General features: G+C 42.7%; 1 protein-coding gene across 9 annotated transcripts in view; it reads right to left on the bottom strand.

The window, feature by feature from the left end:
* Window positions 1-24,984, bottom strand: part of UGGT1 (UDP-glucose glycoprotein glucosyltransferase 1) — a 116,544-nt gene that overhangs the window by 51,986 nt on the left and 39,574 nt on the right. For all 9 annotated transcript variants that reach the window (XM_073360120.2, XM_073360118.1, XM_073360117.1 and 6 more), the window contains 9 exons: window positions 23,815-23,927; window positions 20,087-20,261; window positions 18,424-18,520; window positions 11,195-11,273; window positions 10,837-10,937; window positions 8,946-9,045; window positions 7,843-7,903; window positions 4,137-4,228; window positions 2,967-3,117 (listed from right to left, as the gene is read on the bottom strand). In XM_073360120.2, coding sequence (XP_073216221.1) covers window positions 2,967-3,117; window positions 4,137-4,228; window positions 7,843-7,903; window positions 8,946-9,045; window positions 10,837-10,937; window positions 11,195-11,273; window positions 18,424-18,520; window positions 20,087-20,261; window positions 23,815-23,927 — 969 coding nt within the window. The remainder of the gene's footprint in view (window positions 1-2,966; window positions 3,118-4,136; window positions 4,229-7,842; window positions 7,904-8,945; window positions 9,046-10,836; window positions 10,938-11,194; window positions 11,274-18,423; window positions 18,521-20,086; window positions 20,262-23,814; window positions 23,928-24,984) is intronic.

The following is a 24,984-nucleotide window of genomic DNA, read 5'->3' on the forward strand; positions in this document are numbered from 1 at the left end:
CTACCTCCACCAAATTTATATTTTCTTAGACAATCCAGTAACGTGAAGAAGCTAAGCACAGTACTCTCAAAGGAATTCCAAACATTTTTTGTTTCCAGGAAGTTTGCTCTTTTATTGCTGAACATGTTCAAGATGTTACAGATCAGAGTAATTACATGCAGTTTAGAACACTTAATTTATTCAGGGGCTTGAAAGGGTTACAGATCTTTAGAGCAGTAAACTGAAATTTATGTTAAATCACAATGAATCCAACCAGCAATGACACTATCTACCCTGAAGGAGAGGGAAGCTGTCTAAAAACATTCTCATCTAAATTTCTTACAACCTGAGGTAATCCTCAGAAATGAAAAAAAATATTAACATCAGACAGTTGTCAACAGGAAGAAGAGCCAGGCTTACTATTTCATCATCTCATTTCTGCCCAAGAGTATTTTTTTAAACAATGCAGAGAGCCTGCTTCAGGCTAATCCACATACTCAGCAAAAAAAATTAAAATTACATACTTATACAGGGACAACCCTGAGGTAGAGGTCAGGAAACCCCAAAGTTCTGAGCTAGGAGGTAAGAGTTAAGGGTAGGGATAAGAGCCATCTGGAATTATAAGACTCCCAGGAAAACATCCTAGAACATAAGAGGAGAGGAAATCAGGAACTGGCTCCTTGGAACAAGAGCCATCCCTTGGGTAGGGCGAACCGGGGCAACCACTCTGGTTGGATGGCCTCCTTGGCCAGTGCGACTGGCCGGTGCGATTGGTCCTGGAAGAGACGAATCTGTCACTTCCACCCCAGGCCCTGCACCCCCGAAGGATGGCCCTGTTTGGAGCAGCTGGAGAACTGCACAGCCATGCTGAAAGAAGCCAGCTTCCAATCAAGGGGATTCCTCTAGAAGCCATACATATAGTCTGTCCTAACCCTGAAGACAGTGGGAAATCAGTCTGGTTGTTTATAGCAGAAAGAAAACTCTGCTCCTCCATGACCCTTCTGTTCTTTGTCACTGTGGGTTCTAACTTGGTGAGCAAGAGAAGTACCATCTCACTGTCATGTTTCTCAAATATTGTCTTTAAAGATACTGAAGTTCACCTTTTAGATTGAAGAGGTAAGCCTGGGACTCTAACTTTGTCCTTATACTTTAATTTAATTGTATTACTGTATCTTGCTGGCAATCTAGATGCTCTTTCCAAAGTAGATGCTTTGCAATGTAACAGGTAAACATTTTTTCCAAAAAGAGTCATAACATTTTCTTCTGCTCCTTTGTCTTGAAGGCCAAGTACACACAGTGTTCCTAATTTGAACATCTAATTAGAAAGCAAATTATTTTAAATTAAAAGTCGTAGATGGATCCACATGGTGGATCTAATCTCTATTTTGCTTTTTCAACTTTGCACAAGTCCGACTGGTCCAACCTTCTCATGCGCTTGTTTGTTTGTCCGGATTCATGAATTAGATTTTTATTCAGTTGAATTTACTGTCCAGAGAAACAACAACAAGTTGGAGAACTGTTGTTATATAACAGTTATATAACTGCACATAAAAAGGGGTATCGTATAATCTCTATTTATATCCTCCAACAAAGATGTCAAAGACAGTTCTGCTTTCAGTTGTGCTGCTGTAAGCAAGTCTGGTCAGAAACTGGCTGTTTTTCAGGCATGAAAGTATTGCACTGGATTATTTGGGTTTATTTTCCCTCACTTGCTATGCTCCACTGGATACCTTATATTTTGTAGTTATAATTTCTTTCACAAGGCACAATCTTGAAGCCTCTGTCTACAGCTAATCCTGCACCATTTCATCATCTCGTCCTGCCCTATCCCCAGTACAGTAACTCCTCGCTTGACATTGTAGTTATGTTCCTGAAAAATGCGACTAAGTGAAATGATGTTAAGCTAATCCAATTTCCCCATAAGAATTAATGTAAATAGGGGGGTTATGTTCTAGGGAAATTTTTTTCATCAGACAAGAATGACATATACATATATATATATATATACACACACACACACCCCATTGCTGTATACAGTATTAAATTGTTTGTTTAAACTTATACTGTGTGTGTGTGTGTGTTTTTAATACCGTATACAGCAATGATGATTGTGAAGCTTGGTTGAGGTGGTGAAGTCAGAGGGTTGGATATTTCCCAGGGAATACCTTACTGCTAAATGATGAACTAGCACTGGGCTAAGCCCTCAAGGGTTAACACATGGTTGTTAATGTAGCCTCACACTCTACAAGGCTGCACAAATGGAGGGAGGGGAGACAGCATGGCAGACAGAGACACACACCGTGTGTGTCTGTGTCTGTGTGTGAGAGAGAGAGATGCGCAGCTGACACCACTTGAAGTACATTGCCTTTTTAAGTAGATCTGCAAGTTGAGACAGCAGCTGCTGCCAGCGAACTCCCTACGTCCTGAGTCCTGTCGTGTCATCTTCGTTGTCCCCCGTTCTATGGAGATGGGGTAAGCGGGGGGCAGGAGCAGGGGGACACCCTGACATTAGCTCCCTCTTTCTGCCTCCACCCCCCCCATTACTTCCTCTCTAATCTCCTTCCTCTCTTTATTGCTCCCTTAATCTCATTTTCCCCTCTCCCCACTAACATATTTTCCTTCATTTTGGGCTCTACAAGTTAAAGAACCACATACCACTTGTCTGCCCACATTCTCTCTTCCTTTAAACCCAATTCTTGAACACATGAATCCTTCCCGTATTAACTTCCTTACCAATTATACTGTTTCACCTATCTCCACTCCATTACGAGGCAGCACCTGCTGCACATCTACAGTCTGTATCCCAAAGAGTTCTTTGCAGTGCAGACTCTTATTCTGCATTCTATGAAGTTATAGCTATTCATATAAATAAGACACATTGCACTTGTATGATATGCTGAAAAGGTCTATTTAAGTGCAACTAAAAGCCCCAGGCTCAAGTAAGATTTTTGCTGGACAGCCTGGCTCTTAGAAGAAAATGTACTCACTGAAATAGCAGGGCTTCTGATATCCACAGCATAGTCTGAATCTGATGGCTGGATGTTTAGCTTTAGAACATTATGCAAAGAAAGGCCCTCAATTCCTAAACTGTGAAGTCCCTCCATAACACGAGCTTCATTGCGCAACACATCAAACACGCTAGAAGGAATACAAATCATTCAATATCACACACATATTAAGATACAACTACTGATTTGCTCTAGCCTAAACATTACCAGATTATATTAAGGTGCAAACATTATAAGAGAGTCTATAAATATTTACAGTATACAGTCTCATTTTCAGCATCTCAGTAATTTCAAATTGCCTCAAGAGGATTTTCTCCCAGAAAAAAATATTTAAATTCAGTGTTAAATAGCACCAGGAACACACACGAACCCAGACTGCCCCAATATGGCAGTTTTCAGATGGACATTTCTTCAGGGGGTTAACTAATATTTTGCTCTTCTCTTAAAATGAGAGCGTGTGTGTGTGTTTGACAGATGCCTGACTGACAGCACTGTAGCTCAAAATTGTTTCACAGAACAGGCTAAAGCAGTGGGCAGCAGCAAGGAAGGGTTGCCTTTGCATTGGTTAAGATAAATTTTGTCTCCATAGCTTAGCCTTTCTGCTGAAACTACCAACAAGGATGTCAATTATAATGTGGACTTTAGGAAATGAACTATGACCATAATTGACTAACAACCAGCTATCAGAAAGGAATACTTTGTCACCACTGACTTGCACCAGCTTTAAAATACTAGCTAATGGCTAATAAAAGAAATAATAAATTAACTAGAAAACTCGTGACTAGGTCTCAACTAGATACAAAAGGAATTGTGCTTAGAGAATAATTTGTCTTTTGCTCAACCCCTTGTGTCAAGTATTGCAATATACATGGGATTCAACTAGAAATCTTGGGAAAATGGAAAAATCTTGGAAAACTTCAGCATATTTTCAGCAGGGTGCACCAGTGATGCCACGACAACTTTAACTCCATATTTCACTTGTTGAGGGGATAAGTATGACTTAATTTACATTTAGTCTTTCACTTTGCTGAATTTACAAAAAATACACACTTCTCCATAAACAAGCTTAATATCTATATACACATGCAGTAACGCTTTCAAGATTGTAAGCCAGAACAGTTTTTTTGAAGAAAGTATACAAGTTCATACCTAAATATGTCCTGTGTGTCTAGATCAATGTGCAGTCCATTGATGAACAAGGCAGAATCACCAGATTGTAATCCTAATGTTCCTTTGAAGTACTAAAGGAAAGTGTAACAAAGTCATTAGATAAATGCTACAAACTAAGTAAAAAATCAATGTTAAACGTAAAAAAACTTCCGTAGCATTTATTCTGTAGTGTTTCAAATCTATTAATGTCCCTGCATTTATATATTAACTCCACTAAATGCACCATATTACCTTCGGGTGACTTTGAATATAGCACACATGGTTTAAAACAAAACAATCAACTACATATAGCTTGGAAGAGAAATAGTTATGGGAGGACATGGCAGCCACCTACAAGTATTTTTGACAGGTGGGAATGTGTTATGTAAAGGGGTAAACAACACTTCCTCATTCACTTCATCATATCCCCACTTAGTTGTCTCTTCTAAAATGAAAGAAATCTCTCCTCATATGCAAGCTGCTCCATACCCCTAATCATTTTTGTTGCCCTTCTCTGCCCATTTTTCAATTCTAATAGATCTTTTTTTCAGATGGGGCAACCAGAACGGCATGTAGTATTCAAGGTGTGGGCATACCAGGGATTTATATAGTGGCATTATGATATTTTCTGTCTTTTTATCTATCCCTTTCCTAAGTGATTCCAAACATTGTTTGCTTTTTTGACTGGTACTGCACATTGAGCTGATGTTTTCAGAGAGCTATCCACAATAATGCCAAGACCTTTCTTGAGCGGTAACAGCTAGTTTAGACCCCATCACTTTGTAAATATAGTTGGGCTTATGTATTCCAATGTGCATTACTTTGCATTTATCAACACTGAATTTCATCTGCCATTGTTGCCGCCCAGTCACTCAGTTTTGTGAGATCCCTTTGTAACTCTTTGCAGCCAGTTGTGGACTTTACTATCTTGAGTAAAAAGAAAAGGAGTACTTGTGGCACCTCAGAAACAAATTTATTTGAGCATAAGCATCCGATGAAGTGAGCTGTAGCTCACGAAAGCTTATGCTCAAATAAATTTGTTGGTCTCTAAGGTGTCACAAGTACTCCTTTTCTTGTTGGGGAAACAGACTAACACGGCTGCTACTCTGAAAACTATCTTGAGTAAGTTTGTATCATCTGCAAACTTTGCCACCTCCTTTTCCAGTTCATTTATGAATATGTTGAAAAACACTGGTCCCAGTACAGATCCTTGGGGAACCCTGCTATTTACCTCTTTCCACTGTGAAAACTGACTATTTATTCCTACCCTTTGTTTCCTATTTTTTAGCCAGTTACTGATCTATGAGAGGACTTTCCCTCCTATCCCAGGACTGCTTACTTTGCTTAAAAGCCTTTGGTGAGGAACCTTGTGAAAGGCCTTCTGAAAGTTCACGTACACTATCCACTGGTTCATACTTGTCCACATGCTAGTTGACCCCTTAAAAAATTCTAATGGATTGGTGAGGCATGATTTCCCTTTACAAAAGCTGTGTTGACTCTTCCCCAACATATCACATCATCTACGTATCTGATAATTCTGTTTTTTAGTAGTTTCCACTAATTTGCCTGGTACTGAAGTTCGGCTTACCAGCCTATAATTGTCAGAATCACCTCTGGAGACTTTTTTTAAAATTGGCATCTCATTAGCTATCCTCCAGCATCTGGTACAAAGGCTGATTTAAGTGATGTTACATAGCATAATGGGAATCTGCAGGCAGCTTAAATAAGCTTCCTGGCTGCTCTATACTGCCAGAGTGGCTCAAAGCAGCTGGAATGTACTGAGTATATGGGTCTATAAATCTGAGCAGTTGCTGCTCATATTTTAATGCTAGAAATAGCCATGTACAAGCCTATATTCTTCCTATAAACATGGAGCTAGTGTGAAATTCAGATCTTACACAGAAAGATACTATTGCTTTGTTTTTATTTGATTACTGTTTCAAACCTGTATTTTCTACTCTGCTATCTGAACAGTCATAATGGGTACATTTTCAGTGTATTGTACGACTCCTGCCACTGTTAATTGGCGTGGTTTGCCTAATTCCCAATGCACTACATCAGAGCCACTTTATTATTTTCTTACATCAAACACTGGCACACTGGAGCCTATTTAGAATTACAGATGACAAAACACATACACAAGACCATATATTTGATAAATAGCTATTAAACAACTGGCAAAGGAACAAGAACTGCAAACTTCTTCTGTTCACTCTCAAAATAATTATATCAATAATCAAGCAATCATTTACTGCACTGAGGCCCACAATCTCCTTCTCCACTCAGTAACAAAAGCGGAAGTCAAGAGTTTCACAGGCATAGAAATGCTGTGTAAAAGAAGAGTCAGGCCCTATGTTTAAAGTGCAGTTTTACTGATTATAATTTTTATATATATATTATATATAAATAAAAAGTGCTTCTGCATAAATGAGATCAGGAGGTATTTCCCTATCCAGAAATGATGTTCCTAATTGCCAGTTCAACCTGGGGATTTGATAATCAGGCAGAGTTCTTGCTGCCTTTTATGTCATTTCCCGACAAAGCTCTGTTACAGGCTCCCTATTTTCTACTCCCCAAACCCTATCTTTCCTAAAGGCCACACTTCCCCGACACCACAAACATCTTTTGAATATAATCCAGAAATATGCCTAAGCAATTTTTGTGTCTAAACTTCTGAGGGTTTGTCTCCAACTGTTCTTTACATCTTGGGAGAAACTCAGGTGGTTACCAAAACATACAAAGCCATAAACTCAGCCTCAACTTCCATTCAAATGACGCCTGTTTCCTTAAAAATAAATAAATAAATCTAACAATTAACCAGGATGACTTGTTGACTATGGGCACTGACAAGGGGATACAGAGCTTTACCCCACTTTCACTTTGGTCAAATCCACTTCAGGTCAATGGTGACAGAAAGCAGTATATGTGTTCAAGGGTCTACATCAGTTAATTAGTTAATTGTTTCAGTCCAGTCCCTGGTGGACAAACAGTCACCTCAAAAGTCACCACCAAATTTGACACTTGTTGGCAGTCTTAGTAGAGAAGTTAAGGACTGAACTGGCATGAAAACCAAGTTATCACTACCCCCATGGATGTAATCCCTACTTTATAGAATAACATTGAGACACTTCACTGGGGAACTGTAGGAAACTTTGAGCTGCTGCTTGTGCTATATCCAGGAATGAATAGAGCATTTCTTTCTCCAGAGCTGTCAATTCAGCATCTCCATCAAACTTAAATTAATTTTATAAAGACAAATGAGTACGGTTAGAAGATCTCCTAAGTTCATATTATTGTATTCTTAAATCACACATTTAATATCCTTCATGTACGTGAGGATTAAATGACAAGTAGACACTCTTGACCATTGGGAACACCTGTTATGGATCTGTGAAGAAAAGAGCCTGATACCATCACTCCACAATGATATCCCACATTCTTGCTCTGTCTTTATTTTAAGGCATCCTGGCCAACATTTTCATATGTGAGTGAGCAAAGTTAGGCTCCTTCATTCATATTTGAAATGCCAGACACTTTTATTCTGTACCCTAATATAGATTTAGGAGCCTATGTACTCAAGTGCAAAAATGTTGGCGTCTACTTTCCAGCCCCCCAAAAACGAGTTGACATTTTTTAAAGGTTATTTTCAAAGCTTAAAGCTATGTGAAGTGTACGAATGGACTGAATAATTTTCTGTAAGCATTACCTTTTGGTTCTCTTCAATTTCTGTCCTGAGTTCCGAGGAAACAACTGTTTTCGTTATTGCTCTAAGGAAGCAAAACATCAGATGTGATGGACGCTGCCAGTCCTCTTTCCCACATCCCCCTACATCTGCTGTCCTGTGACCCCACCTTGCATTCTTAGTCTGAAATATATCTGTAAGCTCCTCAGAGCAGGAATCTGGTATTATCTGCAACAGGAAGCACTTAACACATATTTGGGCACTATTAAAATAGTAATAAGAGGATACGCCAAGTAACGGCTTTCAAAACTTACTCTTCTGTAGATAGCTATCCTGACACCCCTACCCCAGGCAGCAACTACCACTTAAAAGACTAAACTTCAACTCTGGAATGTACCAAGCCTTAAATTCAACACAAGAAGTCATAGTAAAGTGAATGCTACCACCATTTCTCTACTCCAGCACTTTAAATTTTAATTGGTGAATAGGGACCTTCTCTTGTACACAAGAAGAACTTGTAAGGGGCAATTAAGGACTATTTTAGTGTAACAACTTTAAGCTTCATAGTGTGGTAATTAAGAGTCAGAACACTGCACACCTGATCCCTGCCAGAACCATATTTTAAGCATTCTAAGCCACTATACATCCAATTTCAGTGCTTTCAGCCATAGGTGCTGGAACGGGGAGGGGGACTGGGGTGTGCTGCAGCACCCACTCGCTTGAAATAGTTTCCATCACACACAGGGTTTATAGTTTGGTTCAATGGCTCTCAGCACCCCACTATAAAAATTGTTCCAGCTCCCCTGCTTTCAGCAGAACAGCAACGATTTCATCAACAGACTCCAAGAACCTGTGAAATCATGCAGGTAACAGTGTTAGCGTTCCAGTGGTCAACTCCAGCTTCCACTGAAGGACAACTTCATACACTCATCTAACCTCATGCTAAAGATCTTTACTAGGGAGATGCTCTCACATGCAAGACTTGTACTTGTTTACTTTCAGCTACATGATACTCAAGAAATATTTAACAAGCCTACTTCAGCTTTTAATTATGCTGAAGAGAGGAGAAAATATGGTTAGGAAAGTTATTAAATGGGAACACTCCCTGATGTTCTGCACTGAATTACCTGGCTTTTGTAGGAAAGTTCTGACTGAGGTCTTTCATGACTGTCAAAGCATCCACAGTGGGAGCAGCCAGGATCCGAGCAGCAGTTTGAAAACTTAGATCTAAAAATGAGAACAGTTAAGTCAAGGATTGTAAACTAAACATAGCAATGCATTTTGTGTAAATCCAACTTAATTGATACAATTGCCATTTTCACATCACACAAAGGCTTGGGACACAAACATTTCAGAGGATGATCTGTTGCATTTGGAAATCCTGAAAGCTTAATTTTCTGTCTGTCCCTATTAGGTGCTCACTTTAGTCTTCTTTCTGATTTATAGCCTTTAGTAGCCAACCTTGTGTAAATGGCTTCCTGAAACTGAAACCCACTATGGTCTCTGCAGACAGAGCCAAGAATTCTAGTTCACCACAGAAATGAGGAGCCTTGGCTGGCTCTGGCTGAATAAATCTACTTTGGGGTGGGGTCTGGATGCTTGCTTCATGGATCTAGGAACCCTACAAAAGGGGCCTTACAATGACATGATTTAAGTAGATATTTCATTGCATATTTATCATTATCATTTTGCTGTAACTTTCTGAAACAGTTAATGATTTCAGTTCTTTTCCAGGAGCATTGGTATAGCACGTTCTGTGCAACTAGAATATTGTACATGCAATAGCCTTAGCTATTTCTTTTTCAGGGGCCCTCAGCATCCCTCTCACAGGCCTGTTTAACAAACTACAACTATTCTTGGGACTGAAGCACAGAGCAGAATATGGAAAAGCTTCTGAAATATGGATCAAACAGGGAAGGGAAAATGAAAAGTTCACTTGATGTCTTTTGCAGGAACTCTAAATTAGTTTACATTTTGCGGCAGCAGAAGGAAGGGAAATTGGTGAATATTAAAAAAAAAAAAGTTGAGTTGAAAAGCCCAGGAAACATTTATGCTACAATAACTAGGTGTTTGCATTTGGCTGCATTGGTGGTATTTTTATTTATTTTTCTCTTTTTTAAACTTAAAACTATTGACATGGTATTTTGTACAATATGACAGCACCATAAATATACAGGGATTTTTCTGCTGACCACAATGAAAACTGAGAGCAGTGCTAAGAAACTTGCAGGATTGGAATCCTACATTCCTTCCTTCCTATGAGTTATCTATATTCCTCCCTAGAAAAGAGTCTATAATGGGAATTGAGGGTACTTCATTCACATCACATAGGAATGAGCCCAAACATAAGTGAACACTAAGCAGTGGCAGCATCAGGGCATTAAAGAGTAAAGTAGTCCAAGGTGAGGGCAAAGAAAACTTTGACCTCAGAACATAGGTGTTGGAACTAGAGGTGCTGCCATGCCCTCCGGCTTGAAGGGGTTTCCATCATATACAGGGTTTACAGTTTGGATCTCAGCACCCCTACTATAAAAATTGTTCCAGCACCCCTGCCACAGGATCATCATCATCTTGAGTTTAGTCCTTCACTGGCTTGGAGAAAACAGAACCTTCTGAGGTAGGGTGGGGCCATGACAAAAGATGTTATTCAATTTTCCTCACTCTCTTTTCTATACTTTGCAGATACTATAAGCTTGCACCCTATACTTCCAGAAGATATGCCAGGGTGCTGAACATCAAGAGTGTTTGAGTACCAACAATGTAGTCATTGTGTAGAAGGAAAACTTTATGGATCCCTCAGTTGGTATGGAAACTTACTAAAACTACTTCTATTACTACTTCCCAAGAAGGTTTAGATTGAAAGCTGCTGGACATTCTAAGAATTTCGTTAAGGTCTCCCTCGAGAATACCCTCCTATAAGCAAATATCACTTGCATGGAGAGACCATGCAAGAGACATATTTTTACATAAATTAAATTTCAGTACAACTAGGAAGAAGCTTTTCCACATACAAATTACCTTGTAACTGCCATACTTTTAAAGGTGCCATTTCATTGGTGCTTTCAATTAGATGCTTTCTAAGCTCCTTCAGTTCTTCCTTCAAGTCAGGATACAACTGCCTGAAAGGAAAAAAAAACAAAACAAAACAGACCTTCCTTAGAGCCAGATCAGTGAAACTGTAGCTAATCCAAAGAAATTAGCACACCAAAAATGTCTGCATCTGCCATTACACATAGTTTCTGCTCTCTTATGACCTTTAGGCTATTTGAGTGCATTGCTAAAACTCTTCAACTCTAACTGCCTGCCTACATTGTTTTGGGGTTTGTTTGGTTATTTTTGCAAAAAGAAATAGATTTTTACCAAAAGAATGTCTTACCTTAGCTTTCCAAAGAGAAATCCTTGCACTTCATCAATAGGATCATTTTCACCTATCATTGTAGCATTCACCTCTGTACCTATAAATACAAGGCAACACTACAATTACAGCACTATTCAGAAGGTAGTTTCTTACATATACTCTTTGGTTAGTTTTACATAATAGCAGTAAGCAGTAATGATGAATACTTACTTTGAGATCTACAAATGAGTGATGTGTACTTTACAAAAAATGGGTAAGCAGCGTCGTCTCCATATTTTACAGATGGGGCAAACGAGGACAAAAGACAGTTACTCACCTTTGTAACTGTTGTTCTTTGAGATGTATTGCTCATATCCATTCCAATTAGGTGTGTGCGTGCCGCGTGCCCAATCGTCGGAAGATTTTTACCCCAGGAACACTCGGTGGGTTGGCCGAGGCACCCCTTGGAGTGGTGCCTTCATGGCACCGGATATATGCCCCAGCCGACCCAGCGCCCCCTTAGTTCCTTCTTGCCGGCTACTCCGACAGAGGGGAAGGAGGGCGGGTTTGGCATGGATACCTTGAAGGAGTGTTGCTCATATCCATGCCAAACCCGCCCTCCTTCCCCTCTGTCGGAGTAGCCGGCAAGAAGGAACTAAGGGGGCGCTGGGTCGGCTGGGGCATATATCCGGTGCCATGAAGGCACCACTCCAAGGGGTGCCTCGGCCAACCCACCGAGTGTTGCTGGGGTAAAAATCTTCCGACGATTGGGCACGCGGCACGCACACACCTAATTGGAATGGATATGAGCAACACATCTCAAAGAACAACAGTTACAAAGGTGAGTAACCATCTTTTCTTCTTCGAGTGCTTGCTCATATTGATTCCAATTAGGTGACTCCCAAGCCTTACCTAGGCGGTGGGGTTGGAGTAAGATGTCGCGGAGTGAAGGACCGCTGAACCAAATGCAGCATCACCCCTGGACTGCTGAATTATCGCATTGTGGGCGGCGACGGTATGTACCCATGACCAAGTCGCTGCCCTACATATCTCCTGTATGGGTACATGTGCCAGGAAAACAGAAGATGAAGCCTGAGCCCGTGTGGAGTGGGCGGTAAGGTGCGTAGTTGGGACACCAGCCAAATCATAGCACGCACGGATGCATGATGTGATCCAGGACGAGATGCGCTGGGAGGAGACCGGGAGGCCCTTCATCTGGTCTGCCACAGCAACCAACAGCTGCAATGTTTTCCTAAAAGGTTTCATTCGCTCGATGTAGAAAGTGAGGGCCCTGCGAACGTCCAGGGAGTGCAGCTGTTGTTCACATTGAGAGGTGTGTGGCTTCGGGTAGAAGACGGGGAGGAAGATGTCCTGGTTGAGATGGAAGGCAGACACCACCTTAGGGAGGAAGGCAGGGTGGGGTCGCAGCTGTACCTTGTCCTTATGGAACACCATATACGGCGGTTCCGATGTGAGTGCCCTGAGCTCAGACACACTCCTCGCAGAAGTGATAGCTATGAGGAAGGCTGTCTTCCAGGAAAGGTACAGGAGCGAGCAGGTGGCCATCGGCTCAAACGGAGCAGCCATGAGTTTGGGGAGGACCAGGTTAAGATCCCACGTAGGGACCAGTTGTTGAATTTGTGGGAACAAGTGCTCCAACCCCTTGAGAAATCTGCTGACCATGGGATTGGAGAAGACTGAACGCCTGTTTTTGCCCGGGTGGAAAGCCGAAATAACTGTCAGGTGCACTCTGATGAATGATATTGCCAAGCCCTGCTGTTTTAAGGACAGGAGGTAGTCCAAGATGATAGGTACTGACGCCTGTAGCGGGGCCATGACTCTGAGCGCAGCAGCAGGAAAAAACGCTTCCACTTGGCTAAGTACATGGACCTGGTAGAGGGCTTCCTGCTACCCAAAAGGACCTGCTGTACCAAGCGAGAGCAGCACAGCTCAGATGGAGTTAGCCATACAGCATCCATGCTGTGAGATGGAGAGATTGCAGGTCGGGATGACAGAGTCGTCTGTGGTCCTGAGTGATCAGGTCTGGCCACAGTGGGACTGGAATTGGAGCGTCCATGGACAGCTCTAGGAGAGTGGTATACCAGTGCTGCCTGGGCCATGCTGGGGTGACCAAAATCAGATGGGCTCTGTCCCTGCGCAACTTGAGCTGGACCCTGTGGACTAGTGGGAATGGAGGGAAGGCGTAGCACAGGTGATCCTTCCACTGTACGCGGAAGGCGTTTGACAGGGAACCCGGAGAGCGTCCTTGTGGAGAGCAAAACACTTGGCATTTGCGATTCTTGCGAGAGTCAAATAGGTCTATCAAGGGAAAGCCCCACTTCAGGAAGATAGGGTGGATGACATCCGGGTGAACCAACCACTCGTGAGTCTGAAATCATCTGCTGAGGTGGTTGGCTAAGATGTTCTGGACTCCTGGGAGAAATGACGCCACCAGATGGATCAAGTGGGCTATACAGAATTCCCACAGACAAGTGGCCTCCTGGCAGAGGGGGGACGACTGGGCTCCCCCTTGCTTATTGATGTAAAATATGGCCGTTGTGTTGTCTGTGAGGACTGCAACACAATGGCCTTGAATACGCTCTTGGAATGCCTGACATGCCAGGCGCACAGCTCTGAGTTCCCGTACGTTGATCTGCAGGGATAACTCTCCTGCCGACCATAGCCCCTATGTACGGAGAACCGTGAGGTGGGCTCCCCATCCCAGGGATGACGCATCCGTAACTAGGGACACGGAGGGCTGCAGGGCGTGAAATGGCACCCCTTCGCACACTGATTTGGGGTCCAGCCACCAGTCTAGAGAGGCTAATATTCCTGGCAGGACAGTAACCACCATGCTCAAGCTGTCCCGACCTGGGCGGTATACTGTTGATAGCCAGGCTTGGAGTGGACATAGCCACAGCCTGGCGTGCGTGGTCACGTATGTGCAAGAGGCCATATGTCCCAGGAGGCATAGGCATGTTTTCACGGTCGAGATTGGGAAGTTTTGCAGGCTGTGGACGATGTTCACCAGGGATTGGAAGCGTGCTTCTGGCAGAAGTGCTCGGGCTAGACCTGAGTCTAAGACTCTCCTATGAATTCTGTCCTCTGGGTTGATACCAGAGTAGATTTTGCGACATTGAGCAGGAGGCCCAGTCGACTGAACATGTTCATGGTAAGCTGGACATGAGACTGCACCTGATCCCTGGAGCGGCCCCAAATAAGCCAGTCGTCGAGGTATGGGAACACTTGGATCTGTTGTCGATGAAGGGAGGCAGCCACAACAGCCATGCACTTGGTAAACACCCTGGGGGCCGTAGATAGGCCGAAAGGAAGGACGGTGAATTGAAAGTGCTGTTGATTGACCACAAAGCGAAGGAAGCGTCTGTGCACTGGGTAGATCGCAATGTGGAAGTACGCGTCCTTCAGGTCGAGGGCAGCATACCAGTCTCCAGGATCTAAGGAAGGAAAAATGGTCCCTAGAGAGACCATGCGGAACTTCAACTTTACCATGAATTTGTTGAATCCACGTAGGTCCAGGATGGGCTGAAGCCCGCCCTTGGGAGATTAGGAAGTAGAGGGAGTAAAAACCCCTGCCCCGTGACTCTCTTGGAACCTCCTCTATCGCCCCCACAGCTAGGAGTGATTGGACCTCCTTGTAGAAGGAGGTGATCGTGAGAAGGGTCCCTGAAGAGGGACAGGGTAGGAGGGTGGGGAAAAAAGCAAATTGAAGGGAGTAACCCCTTTCCACCGTGTGAAGAACCCAATGGTCTGATTTTATGTGAGACCACGCATGGAGGAAATGGGAGACACGATCTTGGAAAGGCGGGGAAGGATCCTGAATGGAGACTGGTTCTCCATCCTCGGGCGCACCTTCAGATGTTCTGCTTAGGCCCAGTCGATGGCTTGGGAGGGCCCTGGCCTTGGCTGGCTTGGTGGCCAGTTTGTCTTCTTCTACCACCTCGGCCGCATCTTCTAAAGAAGTCCTGTCTTGGCTGAGGGGGAGGGTAGGACCTCTGAGGCTGCAGTCTAAAGGGCCTTCTCTGCGTTACTGGGGTATGCATTCCCAGAGAGCACATAATAGTTCGAGTCCTTCAGACTCTGCAGCCTTGAGTCTGTTTTGTCTGAGAATAGGTCCTGGCCATCAAAGGGTAGGTCCTGGAGGGTCTGCTGCAACTCTGGTGGTAAGCCAGAGACCTGTAGCCGCGAGATGCAGCGTATGGCTATGCCTGAGGCCAGGGTCCTAGCCACCGAGTCCAGAGAGGCTTGCAGGGAGGTTCTGGCCACCTTCTTGCCCTCCTCCACTAGAGCCCCAAATTCCTCTCTGGACTCCTGTGGAACCAACTCTTTGAATTTCTCCATAGAGCGCCATGAATTATCGTATCTGCTCAGGAGTGCCTGCTGGTTGGCCACCCTGAGCTGCAAGCATCCAGCCAAGTACACCTTGCGCCCAAAAAAGTCTTGGCATCTAGTGTCCTTTGATTTGGGCACCAGGGCCTGCTGACCATGCCGTTCCTTCTCGTTGACCGAAGCCACGACAAGGGAGCACAGTTGGGGGTGCTTGTAGAGGTACTCGTACTCCTCTGAGGGGACAAAGTACTTCCTTTCCACCCCCTTGGCCGTAGGTGGACTAGAGGCTGGCGATTGTCAGATTGTCTTGGCATTGGCCTGTACAGTCCATATGACTGGGAGGGCCACCCTGGATGGTGCCTCCGCAGACAGAATGTCGACCACAGGGTCCTCTACCTCCACCACCTTCTCTACCTGGAGATTCATATTGCGCACCACCCTGCGGAGCAGCTCCTGGTGGGTGCGGAGGTCCATAGGGCCCGAAACTGTAGTCCCTGCCACTGCCTCATCAGGCGAGGACGAGGAAGATACCCCTGGGACTAAGGGATCCTGTGTGGTGTCCTCACGTGGAGGAACTTGTTGCCCAAGGTCCACCACGCTAGGGGCATGGGCCTGTGTTGGCACTGGAGCAGTCCCCTCAGAACCCCCCGGGGGGTGGGGGGTGAGACACAGTGGCCTCCGGTACTCGGGGCTCCGAAGGGGCGGAACGGGAAGCCCCCGAAGGAACCCCTTGGGCCTGATGGTATGCCCAGGGGGTCCACCGTCACGGGTGATAAGAAGGAACTGAGGGGGCGGTGGGTCGGCTAGGGCATATATCCAGTGCCATGAAGGCACCACTCCAGGGGGCGCCTCAGCCAACCCACCGAGTGTTGCTGGGGTAAAAATCTTCCGACGATTGTGCACTTGGCGCACACACACACCTAATTGGAATCGATATGAGCAAGCACTCGAAGAAGAACTGAGGAGTGACAGTCCATGGTCATATGGCAAGTCATTGTGAAAACTGGAAATAGAAGCCAGTTCTTGTGACATCCAGCCCTGTGATCAGTCCACTAGACCACAGCTGTCATGAGTATCTAGCAAAAAGTTCATTAAAAAAGTAAACCAGCTAAAAACAGGATGCTGTATTAGCCGCCAAATACAAGAAACAGAGGGTCAGAAGTGAATCTGGAAATTGCGCTCCTCTGCTCAAGGGATGTTAAGAGCTCCAAAGGAGAGCACAGCCTGTGTGTTAACTGTAGAGATGACTCAGCAATAGTAGGAAGAAAAGGGGGTTGGATCAGACAAAGAAAAATAGAGGAGCAGTGGAATTCACTAGGGTAGCAGGATTTTTCAGTGTTACAAAATACTCTATTATTTATTATTAATGAAAATAATGTATATATTGACTAACACAAAAGCATCTTCCCACAGATTCAGTTTTATCTAGAATGAGCGTGTTTTCTGTCTGAAAAAAAAAAGGGGGGGGGGGTTCCCTCCCTTGGGGTTGTGAAAACAGCTTCTGTTCCATAAACCAATACACAAAGGTCTTGCTGAAGTTGTAATGATACATTAATGAAATTGCTCTCACACTAATGCAACAAGAATAAAAGCTTCCTAAATTGAAATTAATCAGATGCTCCAGTGTGCCAGTTATTCTCAAAATGATAATTAACTAATAATTTAGGCTAAAAAGAGGCATTTGAATTAAATCTGCTCAATCTAGAATAATTTGAGGGATAATTTTTTACACTGCAAAGCATTTTATTTTAAGAATTTCAGAGAGAATATTGACAAAGTACACAAGCAGCAGAGACACCCCCCCCCCCCCAAAAAAGGGCAAATATAGTAAAGTACTGTGTTAAATGTAAATTACTAAAAAAGTAAAGGGAAAGCTTAAAAGAAGATTTGACAAGGTAGGGAAACTGTTTCTGTGTTTCATTTAAATTAAGATGGTTAAAAATAGCATTTTTCTTCTGCATGGTGAAGTTTCAAAGTTGTATTATGTTAATGTTCAGTTGTAAACGTTTGAAAGAACAACCATAATTTTTTGTTCATGGTTACGAATATTTCAGAGTTAAGGACAACCTCCATTCCTGAGGTGTTTAAGTTTAGGGTTCTACTGTATTTAGAAAAAGGTCACACTGCAAACCCTAAAACATCTTGCATGAAGTGTAAGTTTTGTTCTACTCAACAATTATCTATATTTACTCTGGGTGAAAGGAAATTTATTTAAATACAGTATGACTACTGCTATCTTTCTACTGAGTTTACTACCATATAGGCTGAAACAGTAACAAAATTAATTTCAAAGTATATATGTGATCGAGTCAATGCTAATATTTTAAAACAGATTAGGAGAGTAGGACTTGCTTTTGATAGTAGCTATTTCTTTTTAAAAATCCAGAAGTATTGGATGTCTGCTAAATGGACACAAAAATAAAATTATTAAATGCAATGCTATAAAATACATATATACATATGAACTTAACTAATATGCAGTTTAGCCCATCTGTGTCAGATTTCCAGAAATGGGGATTGCCCCTATTCTTGCTCCAGAGATGGTAGGAGGGGCAAAACTAATTTCAAATATTTTAGTCTCCATCTCCCTTGATGACTTGGAAAGCTGAAGGAGGAACCATACTATGCTCGGGACAGGGGTAAGTAAGAAGTAATGTCTTGGTGGTGCACAACAGTAATCTGTCTAATCAAAGAATGGCTCTGAAGAGTAAACCTGCTCCCAAAATTAGAGGAGGACGACAACGACAACACGGAGAGTAGGAAGGAAGAGACTGTGGCTCTTCAGAGCTCAGACAGGTAAGAAGAGCACCATCTCCTGCCCTCTGGGAGAAAAACTATTCATGTGAAAAAAAAATATGAAACCATTTTATTATAACTCAAATTATTTGTATATAAAATTCTTATTTTAAGTAGGAATTCACCTTTCACCTGGGTATCATCCTTGGCCTTATATTCTGTGCTTTTAATAGCCAGTTCCACACCATAGCCAGACAGGTAGACTTTTTCTTTACTTGGATTCTAGAAGAAAAGGTAAAAAAACAGCAGCACATAGCACGTCTTTGTATGGATGTATAACACACTAAGCTAGTGTTTACCATAGCAAAATAGCTCGTATTGCCATGTATTTAAAGGGATTGGAGTGCCAGAACATGAATGTCTGTCATTTTAGGATTCAAACACAACTTGTACAGTATAAAATACATAAGTAGCAGCCCCAGAATGAGCTATTTTGCAGGAGTACAACAATCGTTTAATGTCTTATTATATTCCTACAAGGCTCTTTGCAGAAGAGGATGACAAAGAATCATAGGAAAGAGCAGATCACACTAGGGCTGGTGAATGGTCCTGTGATAGAATCCCTTGCTGCGTCCAAAATAAAGCTTGTGAATACCGAATAGAACCAAACAAAAAAATGATGCTGCATAAGCCAATATTTGAGCCAACTTTAGATGGATACATTTATTTAATCAAAATGAACAGCAGGGAAGAAAAAAGTGGTTCTTTTTTGCTGAGAAGCAAGGGAATGAAAATACCTCAGCCTCCAGCATTCACTGAATGGTATATAAGGAATACCACAGAAATGATCAAACCTATTAACACTTCAGGACAGGAGATCATATATTTATGTTTCATGATTTTAAGATGACACCTCTGAGCACTTCACAAAAAGTCTTAACACCATATTATAATCAATGGCTTTATAACCAAGGCCCAGAATTAAGCATTTTATGCAAAGAATGGGAATTCTGTCACATGGAATCGTGTTTTTTTAAAAAGAAAAGGGTGGTATATAGCCTTATTCTTTTTGCTGTGTCTCACCGAAAGTACAAATATCACTAAAGCTGAGCCAGTTGATGCCTTTTCACATATAGCATATTTGGTTGTCAGTCCAAGTACTACATTTATGGCTTTTATCAACACTATCACACTATCAGGAAGAGAAACTAAACAGATCAAAACTCTTGTAAGCCACTAAAAATGTACAATTAAACATCCATTCTACAATTATTCCTTTTGAGATCCAGTATAGAAAGTAAATTTGGGGTCGTCCCCCCTCCGGATTGATGGGATGGCAGGAGAAACAAGAGCAGATCACAGTAGGACTGGTGAATGGTTCAGCAATGAAATTCAATCCTATTCCAAATAAAAGGAATGGCCTACGTTTGGAAAATACCTCTCACGCTTTACCCACCCAGCTTATGCTACAAATGTTTTGTGCTTCACCACACCCATGCAAATATTGGATAATAAAAGGAACTCTTTTTCTTAGACATTTAAATGATAAAGTAATTTTCATAATTTGATTGAATAGATATATCAGAATCCAGAAATGCAGTCTGAATATTCAGTTTAATGCAAATAAAATATTCCTGTAACAGGAAATATGGGCCTAGATTTTCAAAACAAGTGCCTAAAATCAGCATCCTATGTCCAGATTCACAACTCTCAAAAGTTAGGCCACTTATTTAAGTATCTGAGCGTGAATGTCAGAGCCTCACCTTAGGCACCCATTTTTTAAAGTCTTAGCAAGAGAGGTTCTTTCTAATTCCAAAGAAATTGGTTCAAAATAGTATCAGTACTTACAGCAACATAGTGTCTGAGGATGTAAGTGATTTCTCCTGCACTGGCTTTCGAAACAAGCAGGTTGTGGAATTTGGAAAACTCCTCAGTGCCAATCTCAGCATAGAGTATGACAACAGGACTTTCTGGGTTTGAGAGGGGGTATCTGTGATCTCCTTTGAACAAAAAAGGCTTCAGCCTAAGAACAAACATCAAGAATAAAATGTGGTGGTTTTAACATGCACTTGAAAGAGGAAACTAAGCAAGACGCATCAAAATCTCTTTTCCCTCCCTGTGTAACCATCAGGTGTCTTTTCACAAAGGACAAGGTCTCAGACTATTCTCAATTGATTATTAAGCGTGTCAGTCATTCGTGTGCGATGGCAAAACTTGGATAGAATGAAAAAAAACAGGGCTCCAAAGGTTAAACTGTAAAACTGGATGGTGGGGGTTGGAAAGCACCCAACGATCATCCTTATATAAATGAGCAACAATGTTTTCAATAAACTATTTATTGGGGCATGAGTCCTATCTCAAAAATAAAATAAGCTAAACACAACAGACATTAAAGAGACATTTCCAGCCTCCTATAGGTTTAGTTTTCCTGTTCTGTATTCTTGTGTGTGTATTTTCTTCTCCTTTTCAAATCTTGCCCCTAATATAAAGTTCAAAATATTCCCAAATGGGATTTACCAACAGAATGCATCGGCAGTGCAGCGAATGAGCAAGATGATGCTATGCACCTACACATGAACCAGAAGTAAAATATGCCAACCTTTATGTTTACAAAAGATCAAGCTGCAAAACAGAGAAAGAGGAACACGAGGACAGATTGTAGTTTAAGTTTCTAATATGTTAATAATTGCTTTTTGTAAAGTCCCTCACTTTTTAGTTTTGTTACCAAGATTTACTGCCAATTTCAACTCAATTATTTCCTCGCATAATCCTGTTAGTTATGATGGAAAATAAATTTAAGATTACTATCGTGTGTCATTTTAAAATAACATCTGAATGAAAATAAAATAAAGCTGAGACTCATGTATTGTCAGCATAAGCTCTGAGTTTGTTGTCGTCCTAGTCTTAAAAATGTGGAACACTTACAGCAGAACCACTCTCAGAAATAGTTCGTAAGCATTCTGCTGTCCAGAATTTTACTGTTCACGGAAAATGACAATACGGTACCACTGACTCTAAATTTAGATATCTGTACTATAAATACTAAAGTATTTTACATGTTCAAAGGATTAGTGTCTTACTATACCAGAGGTCTGAAACACGTGGCCCATGGGGTTATTTTCTGCAGCCCGCCAGCTCCCCGCAGCCCCCCTAGCGTTTACCTAGAGCAGCTCTGGCCCAGCGCACACCGGGGGCAGGGCAGGCTCCCTCCCTGCCTGCCCTGCCCCCGCGCCGCTCCAGGAAGCGGCCAGGACCTGCGGGGAGAGGGGTGGGGGGCACAGGCGTCTGTATGTTGCCCTGGCCGCGCCTCCTGGTACCTCCCCCAAAGCTCCCATTGGCTGGGAACAGGGAACCGTGGCCAATTGGAGCTTTGGGGGAGGTACCTAGAGGATCGGCCAGGGCAACACACAGACCCCATTGTCCCCCCCACGCCCCCCAGGTCCCAGCCGCTTCCCGGAGCAGCAAGGGGACAGAGAAGGCAGGCACAGAGCCTGCCCTGCCCCTGGTGCACGCCGGGCTGGACCCACCCCCCGAACCCTTCCTGCAGCCGAACCCCCTGCCCTGAGCCCCCTGCTGCAGCCTGCACCCCGACCCCCTGCGCTAAGCCCCCTGCCACACCCCTCTGGCTCCCCAACCCCTGCCCTGAGCCCCCTAATGCACGCTGCACCCCTCCTGCACCCCCTGGAGGCAGGGAAGGGGTGGGAAGAGGCAGGGCAGGGAGGGGCCTCATGGAAGGGATGGAGTGGGGGCAGCGCGGGACTGGGGCAGTGGGTGGGGGGGGCTGGTCAGTGGTGCAGACCTCGGGCCAACGTACTAGTCCTCATGTAGCCCTCGTGGTCATTTGAGTTTGAGACCTCTGTACTATACAAACACATCAATGTCCTAGGAACACAGGAACCACATCCAGATTTTGGAGTTGTCAGAGAGTTCATAGTCCTCCACAGTTAGACACAGGTTGCAGTGGAGGGCTTAATAAACGTGAGAACTTTGTTAAGGGAGTTCTCTAGTTGCTGCTTAAAGCATGGCTCTGTGTTTGTCCTCATACTACACAGATACGACCATTGGTGTATATAAAAAGTTCACTATCCTCCACTATCCTTCCTCCAACAGGGGTCAGCACCATAGTGCAGAGGAAGACATAAACCCTCATAATGGACAGTTATGCAGTCGGGATTACTTGGGGGAAGTTTCTGCCTAACCTCAGGCAGGTTTTGTCCAAAACATTATCTCATACATTTTTGTACTGTCAGCAATCTACTCCACAACTGATTAATTTCGAGAAACATTCAGGCAGATCCTGTGTAGTAACATTGTGCAGTCCAACCATGTTCCCCTTAAGACAACTTCTGTCCAGCAATCCAAATAAAGAATCCTCTCTGTTTATTACACCCAAATTCTGTTCCTTCTCTCATGAGGGACACTACAACTTTTATTCTCACTAATTTAACTGTGGCTCTTCTGATTATTCATATTAAATGACTAATTACTGTTTTTAATCCTAAAATGTTTGCCGTCAATAATATCCAGCAGCAGCAAATTCGAAAGATTAATAATGTTGTGAAACAGTGAACTGTCACATGGGGGTGAGCAAGCAGCTGACTCCAATTAAGCAGTCCTTTCAGAGGCTGCTGGGAGTGGGAGGGGCCTTGCCCTATATAAACCAGGCCCAGCTCATTCCAAGGAGAAAGATGAATGAAGCAGCTCTCCAGAAGATGCAGGGGAGGAGAAAGGAAGAATACCTAATGGGGGAAACAGCTCCAGAAAAGGGGCAAACGCCTTGGGATAACAATTCTATGTTTAGGGAGAACGAGGCACCAACTGCGGCCTACCTCCCTAGAAAGCTTTGGACTTGCTCCAAAGGTAAGAGAACTATGGGGAGAAAGCACTAAAAGCTTTCAGTGTAAATGAGGATAAACTAATACTTATAAAACAGTGTATTACTAGTACACTTTCTCTGGCTCTATATCCCCTCCCCCCCGTTACACACCTCCTCCCGCTACTCCCCTTTTTCTGTGACGGTCACATCATCCTGGCCCACCAGAAATAGCTTAGTGACAAATGCATTTTGGAGGAGTGGGGACAGGAACTACCAGTTTTAGAAGTGTGGCCTTTTATTTTTGATGGGTTTCCCTTTGCTCTCTTATTTTAAGAAAAGAGACACAGGAGCATCTGACTAACCTCTTCTTAACCTTTCATTAACTTTTATATCGTTATTATGTCAGCTCTTCCTCATCTCTTTAAGTTGCCCTGATCTTTTTTAAACTCTTTACATGGACATTTTTCCACATTTCTAAGAATTACTGCTGCTCTTCTACAGACCTTTTCCACTTCTGCCATTTCCTTTTAGAATATCATTACTTTATGGTACAATTTTTGAGAATGAGAAGGATGAGAGACAATTATTCCTGACTGGTTTAACACCAAAGAATAAATTGCAAATGTGTTTACTACTCTGCCTAAGAAAGGTCAAATATAATCTGGAAACAGAGTATGCAGAAAGTAGGAATTCAATGAAATTTCCCCACTTAAGTCTAACAAAGTTACAGTTTGGGCTAGATCTTATATAAAAAGACTACCTTTCTGAAGCTGTTTGTAAAAGGATTTCAAGGGTGTCAAATTCACAAGTCTTCTTCCCATGCACAGCAAAAAATGAGTTACAACCCACTGGTGGAGGTTCGTCTGCTGCTATCTGTATTAAAATATCTGTGTTACAATATAGTTTGTAAAATTTTCTTCGAACAAAGATAACAAATCACATTACAAAATGAAACTGAAAATAGGACTTTTAGGCAATAATAATATTGGGCTCCTAATCAAGGAGCGCACGGTGATGTACAACTCCCAGTATTAATGTAATTAAAAGTTACCTGCTAAACAAACAAACAAAAAATAAAGCAAGAACATTGAACACTTAAATTTCACGAATGATTTGGTTTGCAGAGGGTATTTACAATGATAGGGCTTTTCACCCCCCAACTTCAAAATTGTTTTATTTTACTTATGTAACTACACAGAACACTCTATGTATACCACAAAATTCCTTATAATTAAGCACCAAAAAGTCAATCTCTCTAAACATGATCAGATCATTCAAGATGAAAAGGAAAACCTCCTCAGAAAGGAACACAAGTCTGCCTTTACTAAAATAAAGTACTTTACAGAATGGTGCATATTATTTAACAAACTATAAAATGTACTAGATCTGTAAATAAAGGTCAAAGAATACAATTTCCATTTAAGGATTCTGTTGACTCCAGTTCCACGGGCATGGGCTAATATCTTTAGAATCCCACAACAGAACTACTGAAGAACTAGTAAGTTTATGATGTCACAGTTGCCATGGAAATGAAACCAAATTAAATATACAAATAGAACAACTCTTTGATTAAGGTTGCTAAGGCCTGGTCTAAACTATGGGATTAGGTCGAATTTAGCCGCATTAGATTGATCTAAAAATGACTGCGTCCACACAACCAACCCCGTTCCGTCGGCCTAAAGGGCTCTTAAAATCAACTTCTGTACTCCTCCCCAACGAGGGGAGTAGCGCTAAAAATTGACCTTGCTGAGTCGAATTTGGGGTAGTGCAGACGCAAATAGACCATATTGGCCTCCAGGAGCTATCCCAGAATGCTCCATTGTGACCGCTCTGGACAGCGCTTTGAACTCCGATGCACGAGCCAGGTACACACGAAAAGCCCTGGGAACTTTTGAATTTCATTCCGTTTGGTCAGTGTGGCGAGCTCAGC

Source organism: Lepidochelys kempii, chromosome 9 (assembly GCF_965140285.1).
Source record: "Lepidochelys kempii isolate rLepKem1 chromosome 9, rLepKem1.hap1, whole genome shotgun sequence".
Lineage (NCBI taxonomy): Eukaryota > Metazoa > Chordata > Testudines > Cheloniidae > Lepidochelys > Lepidochelys kempii.